At 35.5% G+C, this 18,791-nt stretch overlaps 1 protein-coding gene across 6 annotated transcripts in view; it reads right to left on the reverse strand.

The window, feature by feature from the left end:
* PPP4R4 (protein phosphatase 4 regulatory subunit 4) overlaps positions 1–18,791 on the reverse strand; it is a 131,578-nt gene that overhangs the window by 38,440 nt on the left and 74,347 nt on the right. For all 6 annotated transcript variants that reach the window (XM_027870134.1, XM_027870130.1, XM_027870132.1 and 3 more), the window contains 7 exons: positions 14,724–14,846; positions 13,398–13,567; positions 13,003–13,122; positions 9,999–10,076; positions 9,226–9,309; positions 8,504–8,686; positions 6,490–6,595 (listed from right to left, as the gene is read on the reverse strand). In XM_027870134.1, coding sequence (XP_027725935.1) covers positions 6,490–6,595; positions 8,504–8,686; positions 9,226–9,309; positions 9,999–10,076; positions 13,003–13,122; positions 13,398–13,567; positions 14,724–14,846 — 864 coding nt within the window. The remainder of the gene's footprint in view (positions 1–6,489; positions 6,596–8,503; positions 8,687–9,225; positions 9,310–9,998; positions 10,077–13,002; positions 13,123–13,397; positions 13,568–14,723; positions 14,847–18,791) is intronic.

Here is an 18,791-nt window from a genome sequence, read left to right on the forward strand (position 1 = left end):
ATCCTTTCACCATACAGACCACACTCTTCTATATGTACTCTCATTTGTTTGTGCCTTTGCCTCTTTGAATAATGCAATGTCTCATTGAACGTAAATGTGGCACTAAAAGGATCAGATGACCAAAAAAACAAACAAACCAAAACTCCCCTTAACTCTCAAAGGAAAAAAATGCACGTATGGACGAATATACATATATCAGAGACAATATTTTGGACAATTTGTTTTGCTACTTCTTGCATACAAATCATCACAGGCCACTTGTTGCAGTCTATCTACACTTATGAGGTATCTTTCCATTGCCTTTTGTATCAACAAGAATTTTGATTTTTTTTCAGAAGGTGATGTCCCATGATTTTTAGGCATAAAACATCACCAGATTACTATGTTAAAAAGATGGAATTTTTTTTGTCAGGAAACTGTTTAAGATAATAAAAGTGAAGCATGTCTCCCAAATGCAATATAGTTTGTTCTCTTCTTCTTATTCAATCCTGAGCTAAGCTTCATTGCCAATGCCTGTCAAAGTTATACAGTACCGATGAACCAACTCAATGCTATTTTCCCTCGTGCCTACCTGACTGTTGACATCGTTAAGTATCAATGTATATGTAATTTGGTTTGGAGGATCTTGTCAAGTTTGTCATATAATTTTATAGCACTGCAACAAATACAATATCTTTATGGTGTTCTTTTTTGCCTAAGAGCACAGAAGGTGAGATGATCAACTATAACTAAAATAATGTTTCTTCTTTCTTTTGGATGCACTAGGAAATTAACTCCACAAATTCCCTTATTTACCTTTTTCCAAGGTGAATATGTGGGGGATCATCTCATTTCTGCAACTTTCTTTTGTTTTTTGCTTTCATACTATACTGAATTCAATTTATTAAACATTTATCAAGTGCCTACTAGGTACAAGGCAATGTGTTTGACGCTAGATATAGCAATTGAACTCAAGGAGCTTCCATTCTGCTAAGGGGGCACAGCACACACACATACACATCAAAACATGGTATTTTGAGAAGACAGCACTGATAACTAAGGAAGAGAGAAAAGGCTTTGAGTAGAAGGCACTTCTAAAGCTGTACCTGGAGGCATGAAGACATAGACTCTGAAAGGAAGAGGTAAGAAAGGAGCACATTTGAAGGACAGGGCATAGCATCAGAGGATTTAAAGGTAGAAGCAATCTCAGCAACTACTTAGTCAAACCCATGCATGAAAGGAATCCGCCCAGTAACAAACTTGACAAGTGGTCACTGAATAAAGTAGCTCATTCCACTTTTGGACATCTCTAATTGTTAGTAAAGTTTCACCGACATCAAGTCTAGATCTGTCTCTATAAATTCCACCTATTATATCTGTCTCTATAACTTCTACCTCAAAACAGGCTTTGAGTTCTGACAACTATAACTGTTGTATTTTCCTGATCTATCAGTAACTTTATGAAAAAAGGAAATAATGTTAATCTTGCATGACTTGTTCTTGATGAAGCCATGCCAGATTTTGGGTTTTTTTTTGTAACATTGCTTCCCTTTCTAAATGCGCATTAATCATCTCTCGAATGAGATGATTCTAATTTTTTTTCTAGAAGTTGGTGTCAAGATCAGTGCTCTATACCTTGAAGACTTTCTCTTCTCTTCCCTTCTTGAAAACTGAGACAAAATTTGTTCCTTTTGCAGCGCTGTCTTAAGCACTTATATTCATCCTCTGGTAAGCTTCCTCTGCTACCATCTTCTGCATAGATTTTGCACTCAGTCAGTCAATAAGCATTTATTAAGCACCCACTGTACACCAGGCACTGTGCTAAACTCTGTAGACACATAAAGAAGTAAAAGCAGTCCCTGTATTCAAGGATCTCACAATCTAATTGGGAAGACAACAAGCAAATGCATATAGAGGATAAGTAGGAAATCATTAAGAGGGATATTAGACATTAAGAACTAGAATTAAGAGGGGTTAGAAAAGGCTTCCTGTAGAAGATGGGATTTTAGTTGGTACTTAAAGGAAGCCAGGAGGCAGAGGTGAGGAGGGAGTGCATTCCAGACATGAGGGATAGCCAGAGGAAATGTCTGGAGCCAAGAGATGGAGTGTCTATTTATTTATAGTCTCAGTTTGCTGAGTCCTTTGTGTATCCACATCAGTCTCTTCACACAGCCTCCATTTTTCTTCCTCATTGGAACTGTTTGTAACTGCTTTTTCCTTGAGAGTTTCTGATCCCTCCTGGGCTGATTTGCTCTCTACAATTTTAGTCAATAGCACTGTACCTGTCTTTCCACTGAACTCTTTGAAATCTGCTCTACCTAAAAATCTTGGGTAGGCAAATGAGAAATGGCACCAAAGAACAAAGACAAGAGAAGTAGCCAGATTGGACTAACTGTTTATAGAGACAATCCATGCTGGAGGATGACGTCACTGCTGACAGAGGGGAACATAACAAAGGCTTGGGAAAAAATCTTGGACCATATTAATATCAAAAAAGAGACTGAGAGAACATCAATAACTACCAACCTATCTACCTATTTTTCACATGCGTAAAAGTTTTTATGAGATTCATTTACATTCCTGTAAATGGTATTATCAGGAAACAGTCAGACTTTCATGAGAAATATTCCACAGTTGACTATACCTTTACCATGATGTAAATGATGAAAGGAGGCAAAGAATACAATGAATTAACATTTGCTGATTATGAAAAATATTTGACTTAGAAGAACAAAATGTTGCTTTACAGGCTCCCTTTCAACAAGATCTCTTTCAAGCAAACATAAAAATTATTCAAAATACCATGAAAGATATAACAACAGAAGTAACCTTGTTCTATAATGCTGTGATCATAAATATCAGGAGAAGTGTAAAACAGGGAGATGTGTTCATTGCTTGATGGAAAAACCCCAGCAGTGTCCATGTTGGAGAGAGATTTCCTTTGGATTGTGAGAATTCCCAGATGCTCCTATTTGTGGGTGACACTGTGCTGCTTATATTAAATCTCATAACATTTCAGAGCTTCCTGGAAGAGATCCATAGCTACTCAAAAGAATTTGGCCTAACCATTGACACAAGAAAGACCAAGTAGATGAAAAATATCTGCATCTATTATGAAATGCATTTAACAGAATATACAACCTATAAGCTTGTCCATCAGTGTGTGTATCTGGAATAGCCAGTACAAATGGACAATGAGTCAAGTTCAAAATTAAACAGGAGGAGAACAGGATGGATAACCTTAAGAAATTACAAAGTTCCTTTATTGACTCCAAACTCTTCCCAGAAACAATGGTCCACTTTTAAAATATCAATATTGTACCTATATTATTGGATGGCTGTGAGATAGAGAACACCACAATCTTCAAAGGATTGAAAACAAGTATCATACAGAGGTTGGTGGGAGGTTCGTGGTAAGTGTGAGCAGGATGAAAAATATAACAAATGAGGAACTACAAAAAGCAAAAGCAGAAGACATCACTGGGAAATGCAGGAGAGGGAGAGAAGATGGGATGGTCATGGGGCAAGGGTGAGGGATGACAGGCAGATAGCAAGGGAGTTCTACTTCTATCACGATAATGTCAGAAATAAGCCGGCAAGGCTTCAAGCACTTTCGGTGGAGCTCTGCGGAGAACATCTGGGAGGATGTGGCCAAGAATCCATGGGATGGGCAAGTACAGACTGGTTGTGATCTGCCAATTAAGGCCACACTTATGAGATCAAATGCAACTGAACCCTTGAGTATGCTAGACTCCACTGTTTTCCTCCCCTCCACCACAGTTCTATAAAGGAGTGGTCACTTCCCCTCTCTATTCCCATTATTTCCACCCTAAGAACTAGTTCAACCAATCCATCAACCTGCATGTTTTAAGCACCCACCATTCTAGCCACCATAAGACATTGTTTCTCCTTCCTATTACTGAGAATAAAATACAGCCTATAATTTCTTCTTGTTGGTTCCTCTACCTTCTGAAGCTTGAAATGATCATTAAGCCAACTGGAGCAGTGCTTGGCAGCTCTGCTTATGGGAGAGTCATTCAGAAGCACATTGGATAACGCAAGTTTGCTATTTCTACTATAGCACACCTCTGTGTTAGGCTTGTGATATTTCCCAAACTCATATACTTCCTCTTTCTGACTATGTAGGTCTGTATGAATTTCAGTTTCTTCCTACATCCATCTTCACTCAACATTCTCCACTATGTTCCACCTCCTGTGGTTCCTGAATTTCCTCACAATAGTAGACTTTCTTAATAGACAATGCAACCCATCTTCTTTTACCTTTCCTGTTTCTTATGGATATCTATCCACAGTCATATACCACAGGCATGTTGATTCAGAGGAGTGCTGCAGTTTGGTTGGAACACAGAATATTGGGAAGGATATGAAATAGTCTAGAAAGAGAGATGGGAGCTACAGTATGGAAGCTTTCAATGTCAGACTGAGAAGTTGTTTATCCTCAAGGCAACAGAGAGTCATTTAAGATTTTAGAGTGGGGAGTAGCATGGTCAGGTCTGCATTTTAGGAATGTCTGGCAGCTTTGTAGATGACAGGTTGGAGAGGGAGAGAAACTCAAAACAAGAATGCCAATTAGGAGGCTATTGCAGTAACTCAAGCAACAGGTGATGAAGGCATGAACTATGGCAGCAGCCGTGTAAGTGAAGAGAAGGGGATGGATGCAAGTGAGATGTTGTAGTGGTAGAAGAGACTTGGCAATTAACTGGATATAGAAGTAAAGGGGAAATGGAGAGACCAGTATGATTCTGAAGTTATCTGGCTGACTGGAAGGATAACGGTACCTCCAAAAGAAAAAAAAAATTGAAGTCTGGAGGAAGGACAGATTTAGGGCTCAAGAAAATGAATTCAATTTTGGATATGCTGAGTTTGAAATACTAACGGGACACAAAGGTGGAGGTATCCATCATGCAGCTGAAAATGAAGGACTATAATTCAGGACAGAGATTAGGGCTCAATATACATATTTAAGAGCCATTTGTGTAAAGATAATAATTGAGCCCTTTGGAAACTGATGAAATCAGCAAGAGACACAGTATAGAGAGAGGAGAAGAGAGGAGAGGAGAGAAGAGGGTCCATGGGGCAGCGAGGTGGCGCAGTGGATAGAGCACAAGGCCTGGAGTCAGGAGGACCTGAGTTCAAATCCTGTCTCAGACACATAAAACTCACTAGCTGTGTGACTCTGGGCAAGTCACTTTAACCCCAATTTGCCTCACCCCCCCCCAAAAAAAGATGCCCCAGGATGGGAAAAGAACGATGATTCAGTAATGGAGAATGAGAAGGACTGAAAACATCAGTATTGCTATCTACAGTTATAATTATTTAATTAACAGATTCTGACTTGATCATAGTCCTCAGAATATTAAAACATATCTTTCTTAAGTACATTCAATCTTCATACAACATTTAAAAAGATAAACTATGAGTAACAGATAGAGAGCTGGCCTCCAAGTCAGGAAGACATGGGCTCAAGACTTGCTGTGACATACTAGCTGTGTGATGCTGGGCAATTCACTTAACCCAGGAAATTCCTTAAGAATATAAACTGTGCATCAGTGGCTAATCTAAATGGGTGTACAGTTTCCTCACCAAGAATTCTCTATACCAATGACATTACAGGTCTAGACCAAAAAAAAAAAAAGTTTAAAAAACAAGTCTGTCTTAGCAAATAGTTGTTCATATGATAACAATTCTAATGGAGAAGTTTTAATTTAGATGAGGAACGGAAAAAGCATTTATATAGTGTGTACTATGTGTAAGGCACCGTGCTAAGTGCTTTACAAATCTCATCTCATTTGATTTTCACAACAATCTTTTGAGGCAGATGCTGTCATTATCCCCATTTTATAGTTGAAGAAACTAAGACAAACAGAAGTTAAGTGACTTGCCCAGGGTCATACAGCTAGTAAGTGTCACATTTGAACTCATCCATTGTGCTACATAGCAACGTCAGAAGGTAAATACTGAAACTGGGCTAAAAATTTTAGTAAGCTAAAACCACCTCATCCCCCCAATTTTGTTAGATGAAACTAGAAAGGATTATTAGCCAATTTATGACTTATAATTATTTATATTTCAATTCTAAAAGTTAAGTTTTTCTTTGGCTAAGAGGTTGTGTCTTGATAACAGCAGCTATTAACAAATGATATTTGCCAGAATTTTACAGGTCTTAAATCTTACAATGAGAAGCCAATACTTTTTTGGATCCTGGGGTAACAAAAACAAGCTTTTATAACTGCAGTAAAAAGAGAATGATTATTCATGATTTAGGAAATTGTTATCCCCCGCTAGGGTAGACACTGGCCAGCTTCAGTCCTCAGCTACACTTATAATATTCAATACATTAAACAAGCACATTATATGCAATAAATGCACACAAATATAAGGACTACTACATAATTAATTTACTGATCTCCATATTTAAATTGTATGTTAACACAGCATAAGGTATCTTACCTTGTTTTTAAACAACAAAAAAAGAGAATGATGACTTACGTTCAATTAATTTTTGAATGATCTCATGTCTCTGTTCTTGTTTACGATTATACCGTAGGAAAATGCAAAGAGTTCGAGATGCTGCCTTTTGTACAGGTAAGACATTCTTTAAGAAACAAGGAAAGGAAGTAAACACAAGTCTAATATTAATCAGTACACAGAGAACACCAGGCTGTGCATAACCTGAACTTATCAGCTAGTCATCTTCAGCAGCTGATCCAAGCCACAAACATGCCTAACGCATTTACTGTCTTGACCTCCCTCCATAAAGCCTTCTGTAAACCAGAGATTATTATCACAACCCAGGAAACTAAGCCTACAGTGAACTGGCAATATTTCACATTTATGGAATATTAGCTTTCAGGTACTTCATTCATCTACTCTAATCTCTCTATTTTTTCAGATGAGGAAATGAAAATCTAGCCAGTTAAGTAAACTCATCATGGTTACTAAGGTGGTAGAGTTGGAATAATTATCCAACTCTCATAATTCCTGGTCAAGTGTTTTTCAAAAAACATGATTAAAATAAAAAGTATAAATCTTTCCAAACCAAATGAAGATTTATATCTTCTGTTGGAGTTAATGTATAGAATACTTCAAGTAGTTTCACATAATTACAAATGCAAAATTACTAACAGTAAATTTTTTAAAAAATCTATTTTACTTGTTGGTGAGGTATTCAACAATGAACGTCACTTGGGAAAAACTCTGTTACATTTACAAAGTTTAAGTTGCCTGAAGAATTTAAAAGGGTATTGGTATCATATGATGAAATACAAAACAACTATAAATTAGCATAGTGAAATTATCTGTTAAGTTTCACAAAGCAACTGTTTAAAATTCTTATTCTATTACTTGAAAAATAAAATCATGACCCCTAAAGCCAATTCCCCAATTTAAATAACACAACAGTTCATTATGAAAGCTTCAGTCATGCATAACAGGTACCTACCTTTCAAAAGGACTCAATTTTTACTTTACTAAGGCAGTACCATCTGTCACTAAATACTTCCACCCACTTTCATTTTGTACAAGTCAGTTCCATTCTGTTATATTCTGTTCCATATGTTGTTTTAAACTTATTGAGGGCAAGAGGAGGATATTCACCATGGTTTAGAAAAGCAAATTTAGAAAATACATATTGATGAAAATGCTATTAGGTTTTAAAAACACTTCAAACTAAAATAAAAATAATAATCTTCATCTTCATCTCTCTTTTATTTCACCATGTGTAATAAAACAGAGTTAAAAGTTAAATAAACTAACTACATGTACAAACTTAAACAACTTAAGTTCTACACAGAGTATCAAATGAAAAGGGTAGGTAGCTCTACCTTTGTATCCAATCTATCCTGGAGGAAGAGGAATAGAATAAAAGACCCTGTTAAATCCACCTTTGAACCTAATAGGAGATGGACTAGAATTTTTAGCATAAGCATTATTTATTTTGCAGCTAGTTTTGTGGCACTGTAAAAAAAAAAAAAAAGAAAAAGGAAAAAAAGAAGAAGAATGTGTATAAACAAACAGTCCAGGATGAAGAAGTAGAAAGGACACCTCAGAGAAGGAGGCACGACTGAGATGAGGATATTTTCCTCAAGCTGTATAGCTCTAAACGCCATCGAAAAAGACACTGTTGCTGACTAAGATCATCAATTTAGTAGCTGCAGCTGACTCCTGGACAACTCCACCAGAGATTTAGGCTTACTCAGAGGCCAGAGTAACTCTGCTCTCTCCTGGCAGCCAAACACATGACAGTACCTTAAAAGCATGTTTCAAGTTTTTATTCTTTCCTCCAGCAAAAGTATATGTCTAACTGAATGGGGGAGAAGATAGTGAAGAAGCACAGAGAAATTTAGGTAATAAAATAGGATCAAGGACATCTGGGGCATGAGGAGGTTATTTCAATCTGAGTTCAAAGAGAATTGAGCTGTGCATGATTTTGATTGTGCCAACAACTTTGGAAGTTTCAAAATAAGAGCGAAAAAAAGATAAAGAAAATGATCACAGGGCTCACATTTGTTATTATGATTGTGAACATTCTGTGTAAAAATCGATAATAAATCTGATCACTTGATATGATATGAGGCAGGCAGGCATATTTTTGCAGTATCTTTTCGTGAGTTCTCCATTTTAAGGAGCCTGCTGCTCGCTGTTCTGCTGCTGTCAGAGCTGGAATCAAGTCAGGTACAGCCAATAACTGAAAGACAAGAGATCCACAGATTTATGGTGATATGTCAATTGCATTGTTCAAAAAAGTCAGTCAGTGCATGACTTCATCAAGTAAAAAAATCCCAACCATTAATTTTGCTCACTTCAAACTTTAGAAGGAAACCTAGTTACCAAAGAATAATCATTTATTTGTCCAGAACCAGATCCTAGAATCAATCACAACTTAAAGACCGTGCATATCAAGTTATCAAATAAAGTTTCCACTCTACTTTCCTTTGTAAATCCATCTCAATAACAACACAACTTAATGACAATAAGTTTTAATTACTATGAGAGATCTCACTATAATTGTATCAGCAAGTATCACCTTCTAAATATAAAGCTGTCGGTCTCACCATTCCAGTTCTTAAAGAATTATTCAAAAAGATGGAAAGATGGAATTGTATGGACACAGATTCCAAGAATAACAACTAAGAATTCAATTCAACAGGTATTCAATTACACTTCAATAATGAGGAAAATCAGAATATTCAGAAACATATCAATTGAAGACTAATTATTAGTTACCTTGTTTTCTTGAACACTGCTTTCACCACCAGTGGTCAAAAGTTCTAGAGTTTCTGGAAGATGATCTACAAGTGCATCTAAGACCTTTTAAGAGACATACTAGAATTATAACAATACTCTCACATTAATATTTTTCTACCTAATTCAACCAACTATTTTAACAGCCCATCCCCTACACAGAAACAATGTTGTTTACTAACCAAAATTCTTGGATTCTGTTTTTAACTTTGCCACCTTCTTGTGAGGCTGCAGAGACATCACTTGACTTCTCTGCTTTGGCTAACTGAACTGTGAAAAGCGTATGGAAAGTGTATGAGGCTATTGTGAAGATAAATTAATATCTGTGCTTAGTAAGCATTTCTTTTTCATTTAAAGCCCATTCCTAATTGGATTAAACGCTAAAATTCCAAAATTTGGAACTGCGACACTCCATCTTGCCAAACATGCTCATAGTCACCCCAACTTGTCAGTCTTTCTCATTTGGGTAAAAGCCTCAATGTCAAGTATTGATAAATTGAGTCATAAAACCTTTGTAGATGAGTAGTCATTCAGAAAAATAAAATTTGATTAAAAACAGCCTCTAAATGAAATCACTAAAGGCATTTGCATCTTCCTCTCACTTTCCTTTCCCTACAGAGATCAGGAAGACTTCTGGGACTATTCACTGATTGTCAAGATTTGGGTTAGTAGCCTGAAAGAATCTGCATACCACCCAGGGAACAGAAGATTTTGATTTAACATAAAAGAAGCAAAACAAAAAAAATATAAATTACCTCCAGTGATTCATCCTGTAATAGTGCAATTAGTTCTTTATATATTAAATATACTCCAGAACTAAGAAGCTTAGACACCTGTTACCAATAAAGACAAATTTTAGATCGCAGGAAACACAAAGCTTATAGTCACATAAAAATAATTATATCACTTTCTATTATCTATGCTAAATGATATTTTAACAATTAATATAGAAGTGTGTTCTTAGTCATAAAAGTAAGTTTTCTATAAAGGAAATTGGCTGATTAATTTTGCAGACATAATTGCAACATGATCCTCTTAAAGTTTAACCTATAATCCTGAGCACTGAGAAAACATTTTGATCCACTCATTAGATCGGAATATACTGTCACTGTATATTGTCAGTATATGGTAGGAAAACTGGAGATGGAGGGAGTATGAACATGCAGATACAGCTAACTGATGCTAATAAGGCACTGGGATCACACTTTAGTCTCAAAGCCACTTTAGGGTCCTAGGTTGCTCCATAATACTTTCTCTGTAGTGTATCAAAATGACAATAACACTGAGTAAATTCCTCAGTGCTCTCTGGCATTAGCTACAGCAACAAGTGATTGGTTAGGAAGGCTATCTACTCCCAAACAGCTTGTATTTCCTGAAGTCTTCCTTAACTGCTCAAACTAGATGTGATTTCCTCTTCATCTGAATATACTATAGCACTCTCTATCACTCTTAGAGCATTTATCTAGAAATAATCTCCACCCTTCTCTGAATTATAGTACATTGTATAACTCTGGGAATTTATCACACATACTGTTTTGCATTACAGACCCAATCAGAGCTATTCCAAAAGATGCTAAGGCCTACAGCTGCCCTAAAGTGGGAAAACTCTAAGCCCCACCCAAAGGATTTTGATCAGTGTGGAAGTTTAGACTTAACAAGTTCTATATTCTATTGGTAAATAGAACAGCCTTCTTTTTTTGAAGTCAGATTGGTCTCAAAGTTCACAATAGGTAAGTTTACTGATTTCCACTCCATTTAAGACCTATACTCATTCATTCATTCATTCTGATCCCCTATTAGTATATAAGACATAGACATGGTATATCTTAACAACTTAATTCAAGAAACATTCATTAAGCACTGCTTAACATAAGGCACGGCTAGTTACTGGACATCAGTACAAATGGCACTATATATAAGGCACTGCTAGTTACTGGACATGAGTACAAAAGGACAAAACCCAGGACAAAATCAAAAATCCCTGAAATCTTGGAACTTTCTTTATACTTGGGAAAGATACAACATGTATACAAGTAATAATATAAGATAATTAGAGGAGGGAGAGCACTAACAATTGGAAGGGTATGGGAAAACTTCATAGAGGAGATGCTATCAAAGCTAAGTCTTGAAACTAGAAAAGGATTCTAAGAGGTACAGAAAAGAAAGGCCTACATTCTAGGTATGGGTGATAGCCTGCATATTTGCAGAGGAAAGAAATGCAGTGCCTAGCTCAAGTTATGCCTAGTTGTCTAGTTTGGTTATTGCCCCTCATAATTTTAAAATAAAGAATGTTTTGGTCAATACAAATGAAAAGGGAAGAGATTTAACAATTTCAATATTCCCATAACAAGAGATTTCATGGAAGCCAACTCATAGGACAAAATATATAAAGTGCTAATGCTATATATAGTCTTATCTTATAGTAAGAACCCAAGACATACCAAAAGACTGTAAACTCAAAAAAAATTAACATTAATGATAATTTAAAGTAGTATATGATAACAATATAAGCATAATAAAAATGTAAAACACCTACTCAATATTTTTAAACGAAGAGATTAACTACAAGAGTAAAAACCTTCATAACTACAATTTTCAACAAATTAGACAGATTCACCCTAATATAATCCAGTTCATTTAAATTAATTACATTAAATAATTAAATGATATGCATCTTAACTTTATATTTGTTCTCAGTTTGGTTAGCCCAGAATCTATAATTTACGGATATATTATATTGCATGTGATGTGCTTAAATCACACATTTCTACTGATATTCGCAAGAAGTGAAGCACAAAACTGCAGTGTGGTGTAGTGTGCTGACTAACTGGCCTTGAAGTCAGGAGGACCTGGGTTCACATCCTGCCTCTGACATATACTGTCTGTGTGAGCCTCACCAAGTTCCTGATCCTTTCAGTGCTCTAGGAATAGGAATTGCAGACAAAGAGCCAATCTGCCTCGAGAGAGGAAGCTTCCTCATTTGGGAGTTCCCTTTACCAACGAAATCACAAGTCCTCTCCCTATCCTTAATATATTAGCAGGAGGCTGTAGGTGAGGTGGAGAGGCCACTGTCCTAAGAGGTGGGAAGACTTGGGTTGAAGTCCCACTTCTGATACATCCTGGTTGTATGATTTCCAGAAGGTCAGTGCCCTTGGCAACTCATTAATGATGAATGCTGAATGAATAATGAGTAATGAATGCTGAAGAGAAGGGAATTATCTGCCTTGGAACAGAAGGATCCTTACCAGGGGCTTCCTACAATGATGTCATTATAGGCCTAGTAAAAAAAACATCAACAACAAAAACTGATATTAACAGATATTGTACGAGCATACTCAAAATAAAGATACAATAATGAGTCACTTGGTCCAGTATTTAGGAACTGAACATGAAAGAAGTATAGAAAGTAGCCTAGATACCCTAGTTTAAGATACACCTTAGGAAAGGAGTGTGGAGAAGTGTATAAGTGGTCAGGCTTGGAGGAAGGAAAACTTAGCTTCAAATCCTGCCTCGGCTACAGAAGCTTCCCTGTCAGAAGACAGGGAAGTCATTTTAACTCTGCACCTCTGGCAACTCTTGAACACAATAAGGTAAAGTCAGATGCCTTTTTGCATTTTTGGAGAGATTTTGCAAAGGAGCTTGTGCCAATGAAATCACAGATCACATACTCAAAAGAAAAAGTACAATTCTCATAAAATCAGGTATTAATCTGTGTACGATCTGCATCAAGGTAAAATTATAGGAAATCCTTAGACTTACTTCATAGAAGCAAATAGCAATAGTGTGTCTGACTGGCACTTCAGGATCGTGACAAAGGCAGAAGAATGTAGAATAAAGTTCCATATGAAAGTTCTTAGGATCCACAAAAACAATCATGGCCTGTTGGAAAACAGTGAAAAGGGAGGGGGCATATCAAAACTTAATGCAAACTTAGTTATAATGGTTTTTAGTTTGAAATAATATCTACACAGCCATAGCTTGTTTAGAATCATAGTAAGAGAGCAACAATAGAGAATTTTTTTTTCTGTATACTCAAAGAAAGCCAAGAGTAACATGAAACTATGGCAATAAGTTTTTTAATAGTATACATACAGATTTTTTTGTAATAGTCATTAAAGTGCATATTTCTTTTGAATGGGAAATAAATAACTTACTGGAAAGTTGTAAGCACAGTTCTTTCTCACTGATGCATATCTCTTTTCCTGCTCTTGGTTTGAGGGTGGAATCTGATTATCATTATGCCCATTTTCCTGTTGTAAACCCAATGTGCAGAGTTTCTTATAAAACTCCAAAAATCTCAAGTGCTGATCTGGAGTCAAAATTCCTGAAACAAAAACAGGAATACTGTTTCACTTTTTAATTAAAAATGAGAAAAAGTAAAAAAAAAATCAGAAGACAAAACAAATAAATTTATAATAAAATAATTAAACTACTGGTTGTAAAAAGCTAAATAGAAAAAATGGCATGCTAAAAAACAGTCACTAAAGAGACCTAAAAGATCATGTAAGTTTATTTTTATTTAAAAAGCACAAGCCCCTTAATGATAGAAAACATATCTATAATTGTTATATTACATAGAATACAAAAGGTAATTAATAAATTACCAATATTAGTAGTACTAATTCTATAATTTGGGAGAGGGAGAGAGAGGAAGGGAGCGTTGGAAGGATAGGGGGAAGGAGAGAGACAGAGAGAGAGATTGAGCACTTACTTTGCCAAGCACTATACTCAACTCTAGATAAAAATACAAGCAAGACAGTACTTGACCTTAAGGAGCTTAAATATTGCTATGATACTATATAAAAATATTCCAACAACTTAAGCAAAAAATAAATGCATATCATCAAGCTTTGTTTAAAGAGAGACTGAAGGGTATCAAAGCCAAATTCATTAAACAAAATCACTTTAAAGAGCAGTGTCTCCTAATTCCTCCACTTTTTATTTCCACAGTTGATGGATATAACACTATCATCCAACATCCATGCTACAAGAGAAGCAGTGGAGTTCAGCAGAAAAAGCACAGTACTTGAAGTCCCAAGGCCTAGGTACAAGTCTTCACTTTGCTACATACTTTAGAAGCTGTGCATTTTAGTATCCCTGTTTTATAGATTAGGGTCAGCAAGGTGAAATAATAATCTTATAAAACAGGGATACAAAAACCCATTCTTCCTACCTCACAGGGTTGCTGGGAGAATTAAATAAGATGATATACACAAAATGGTTCAGATTGTAAAGTGCTATGTAAATGTGGGCCATTACTCTTATTCTTGCTTTTCTCATTAGATGGAATTCAGATGTGGAAAACATCTTGGGACAAGTTCTATCCTGCTTTTATTCTAATACGGTCAGGGAAGGTGTGGGGTAATGGAAGGGGAAATTACAGACTAACAATCCCAAATGCAATGTCTAAACAGGAGAAGACAGGAGAAAAAAGTAAAACTTTATTCTACTTTAAAACTCTTGTGATTATGTCATCATACCATACAATCCGTGGCATAGTTTCCCTAAATGTAAAGATAAAGAAAGAAGAATCGTTTCATCTGCTTTGAAAGATTTTTCACAAAATGATTTTACTAAAGGAAGTATAGTTTGACTTCTGTCATCTGGAAAAAAAAGAAACAAAATAAATGCTTTAAATAGGATTACTTATTTTATACATGTGGAAAAAATATATAAGTACAAGATCCATGAAGCAAACCACATTATTTTATCATCCCAGAAGTCTGGGCAGCTAGATGGCACAGTGGAAAGAGGACCAGCCCTGAAGTCAGGAGGACCTGAGCTCAAATCTGGCCTCAGACCAAACACTTGACACTTACTACCTATGTAGCTAGTCACGTAACCCCAATTGCCTAAAAAATAAAATTAAATTAAAAAATAAATAAATATCCAACTCAGAAGAATTTTCAAAATTTATATACTCTCTACTTCTAGGCACAATTACACTTCAACCACTGCAGACATGCAATGATGTTCCATTTTAAAGACAATCCAAACAGGAGATTTTACAATAATTATAAGTTACAATAATAAAAATACCTATTTTTTAAAAAAAATCTGAGGGGCTATAGAGACATATAAGACATTTCCCTATCTTCCATGACCTTATGATCTTTTGGGAAAGACAACTTATTCATGAAAAAATATAATTGAGTAAATGTCATGTTTTCCATGCAGGCTTACTGGATTTTTCCATTTGCTAAAGAACTTTCTCTCCTTGGGTTATAAACAATACTTTGTTCTTCTCTTACATATCTTATCATGTATTATTTTGTATTCCAGTTATCTGCTTACAACCTCCTATTAGACAATGTTTTAAACGTGTCTTATCTAAACCATGCATTGTCTCCAGGACTGAGCAGTACTCTTTGCAGGTTAGACACACATATCTCTTATCTGCTTTCTCCTCAATATGTCTTGCCTAGAGAAGATCTAGGTATTCACAAGTATTACATGCATCCATCAATTCAATATGACTTCTGGATTCAAGCTCAAAACTTTAAGCCTTTAATGTAAGTTTAATATTAGTCTTCCTTTACATACTGTAAAAATTTGCACACTGTAAAAATTTACACTTATCAAAGCCAAATGACATCTTGTTATCATTGAAGAAAGTTTCTATGAGTTAAAAGTAGCTGTTTAATATACTTTTCAGTGGAGCTATATAATTTAATGCCATCCATGGACATCAACTGATTATAATGATGTTTTGATACATCTCTTTTATTTCAAAGTTACATTCAAGAGTAATGAAGCTGGATTTCAGCCTAGACAGAATCATGATATCTCCCTGAAGATGATACATTTTATGTCAGTAATTCTTGACACTATTGTATTAGTTGCATGTTTTCTATCCAGAGTGTCCCAGAAGTCTTAGTCCAGTTTAAGGTCTGTTTTAAAGACTTCTGAGACATCTGCAGGAAACAGTTTTCCATATGGGTATCAAAAACTCCATTGTTCTTACTATACTTGGATCTATTTTATATATTTACAGTATGAGACAGAGTTACAAGCATAGAATTGACATAAATGCTTGCAATAATAAAGGCAGTGTAAGTGTCTTAGTACCTATCACCAAATCAATAAGGAATTGTTCTTGGAGTTTTTAGCACATTTTTTTTGCACCTCAGACAATACAATTTTTCTTTGTAAATGTTAATAGATTTTTTGAGTAATATAAGATGTGAATGCTTGGTATATAAAATACATAAACACACTGGCATATTTGGAGGGGTCACTGATATTTTCATCTTTGGGTAATCAATACGTAATGTCTTATGTTAAGAGAGATGAGATCAGGCTTGTATCATAGAGGAAGTTGGTAAAGTACTTTTTTAAGTAATATGTACACCATTGTGAAGCATTTGAGCAAGAAGCACAGATCTTATCTAGACCTGCTGCTTTCTAGTTTTGCAAAGAAGAGTTTCAATTACCTTCCTGACATAAGTGTTCTATCATTAATCATGCTAACAACATACAAGCTTTCTGTTTTACTTTTGACTCAACTAGTATTTTTGTTGTGTAGGACTTCTTTCAACCACATAAACAACCAGAGATTTTCTACATCCTCCTCCTTTGGGGAAAGGGGAAGAGGAGCAAGGGAGAATCTCCTTGTCCTCTAATTTCTTTGCTTTTCAAGACTGTGTAGTAGTTTTGGACTAATGTTGAGTTGTTTGTTTTATTCTTTCTGCTGCTTTCAAAACTTTAACCTTTTTAGTTTTTCTTCTTAACTGTTGATTAAAGAGTATAAGGAATTTCTGGTTTACTTTTGTGGTCTGTATTCCATTCTACATTTTCTTTTCTTTGCCTTTAACAGGGTGATATACCGTTTAAGTTTTCTGCTGTGTGTGTTAGCTAAATATTGACATAATTTTCCAATGTCTAACGCCTTTCCTCAAGTCTTCAGAAGTTTTTTTAATTTGAAAAATTCTGAACTTAAAAATATGAAATAAAATCATAATTTCCATTAACAAAATAAAACAGAAAAGGATGATTTCACATGAAACCATGAATCTCTATTATATACAGCTTGCTTTCCTTTTAAGAATGTAATTCAGCATTTAACTTTCAAAGTCACCTTGTTTGCATTTCCTTCTGATTTTACTTCGGTTCTCTTTTGTGAATTTTTTTTTTAAAAATGCATCAATGATCCTCTTTTCTTCTTCTTGACAAACCTATTACTAACCCTCCTCTTCAATAGTTTTCTCGAGCTACTTCTGATATAATTATATATGATGTCTATCCTTACAAGTATTCCTAGATATCTCCAGTTTTTCTCTTATGCTCCTTATCATGAACTATTACATGCAGGTCTTAAAATGTTTTTACGCTCTGTCAAATATCAAGGGAGATGGTTATAGCATCTATCACCTATAATTCGATCTATAATTCTACAGATAGACTATAGCAAATATCAGGTTTTAAAAATTATTCTGCTTTTGTATAGGTGGTTTATTGGTTGGATTCATGCCATCAAACTCAGAACTTTTTAAAATTCCTTTTTTCGCAAGTGTTCATTTTCTCAAAATCATTTGAGATGTCAGCATTACTCTTGCCATTTGTTATCAATCAGGTAGCAATTCTGGAGTTTAAGTATATATTTTAAATGTTTTCAAATTCTTCAGCTTTTTCTCTTCAGATATGACCAACTCCTCAATTTCACTCTTATTTCTATTTCATCTATGGGGGCAAAGTGATTTCTTAACATTGAACTGCACTTATATGCAATACATTCTTACATAACACAGAGCTGAGGATAAACTGACAAGAAGGAGTATGAAGTCTTTGTCTATCACTGATAAAAATTTGTTTCTGATTTTGTTTTGGCACACGATAAGAGCCTTGAAATCTTCAGTTTAATTCATGTGTACTTTTGGTCTGCCCAATTTAGAGGTCACTATCTGCAACAAAGCACTTCCAGCATAGAGGATGTTGGTATTTGTTCTAATGTATCTTTCCCTCTTGTGATACCAGAACTCTGAGTAGGGCCATGTGCTCTGCTGTCCTCTCGATCAAGCTGATCATCAGGATGGTTTCAAATAGGATCAGCCTATATTCCTACAGTAACTTAATTATTTTTTAGATTCAGAGAAGCAGCTAAATCTGACTTATTGGAGGGCAAGGGGGTGGGCAATGTGTGTATGAATCCAATCAGTGGTAAGCTAGAGCCCAACTTCAGGGTTTCTGCCAGGCTTTTACCAAAACCAGATCTGTCCTTGATATTCCTCACTCTGGCTGCCTTTCTCTTACTTTGCTATTGCTCCCACCTTGTGATATGGATGACAGGTTGGGCTTTGAGAGGGTTATTGTTATTATTGTTGTTACTGATGCACTATATTGCTAACTCTTATGGCGCACTATATCACTTAGATCTTTTAATGATATACTCATATGTAGTCAGTTATTCTGTGCTTTTATGTCATCACAGAATCTCAAGTTGAAAGTAACCTTATAGGTCAGCTAATTTAACCAGCACATGAATAGCAATCCCCTCTGCAATACTATCCTAAATTTCTCTCTCCTGATTTCTATTGTTGGTTGCCTTTATT

The sequence above is a fragment of the Vombatus ursinus genome, unplaced genomic scaffold (genome assembly GCF_900497805.2).
Source record: "Vombatus ursinus unplaced genomic scaffold, bare-nosed wombat genome assembly UNPS02014794.1, whole genome shotgun sequence".
Classification (NCBI taxonomy): domain Eukaryota; kingdom Metazoa; phylum Chordata; class Mammalia; order Diprotodontia; family Vombatidae; genus Vombatus; species Vombatus ursinus.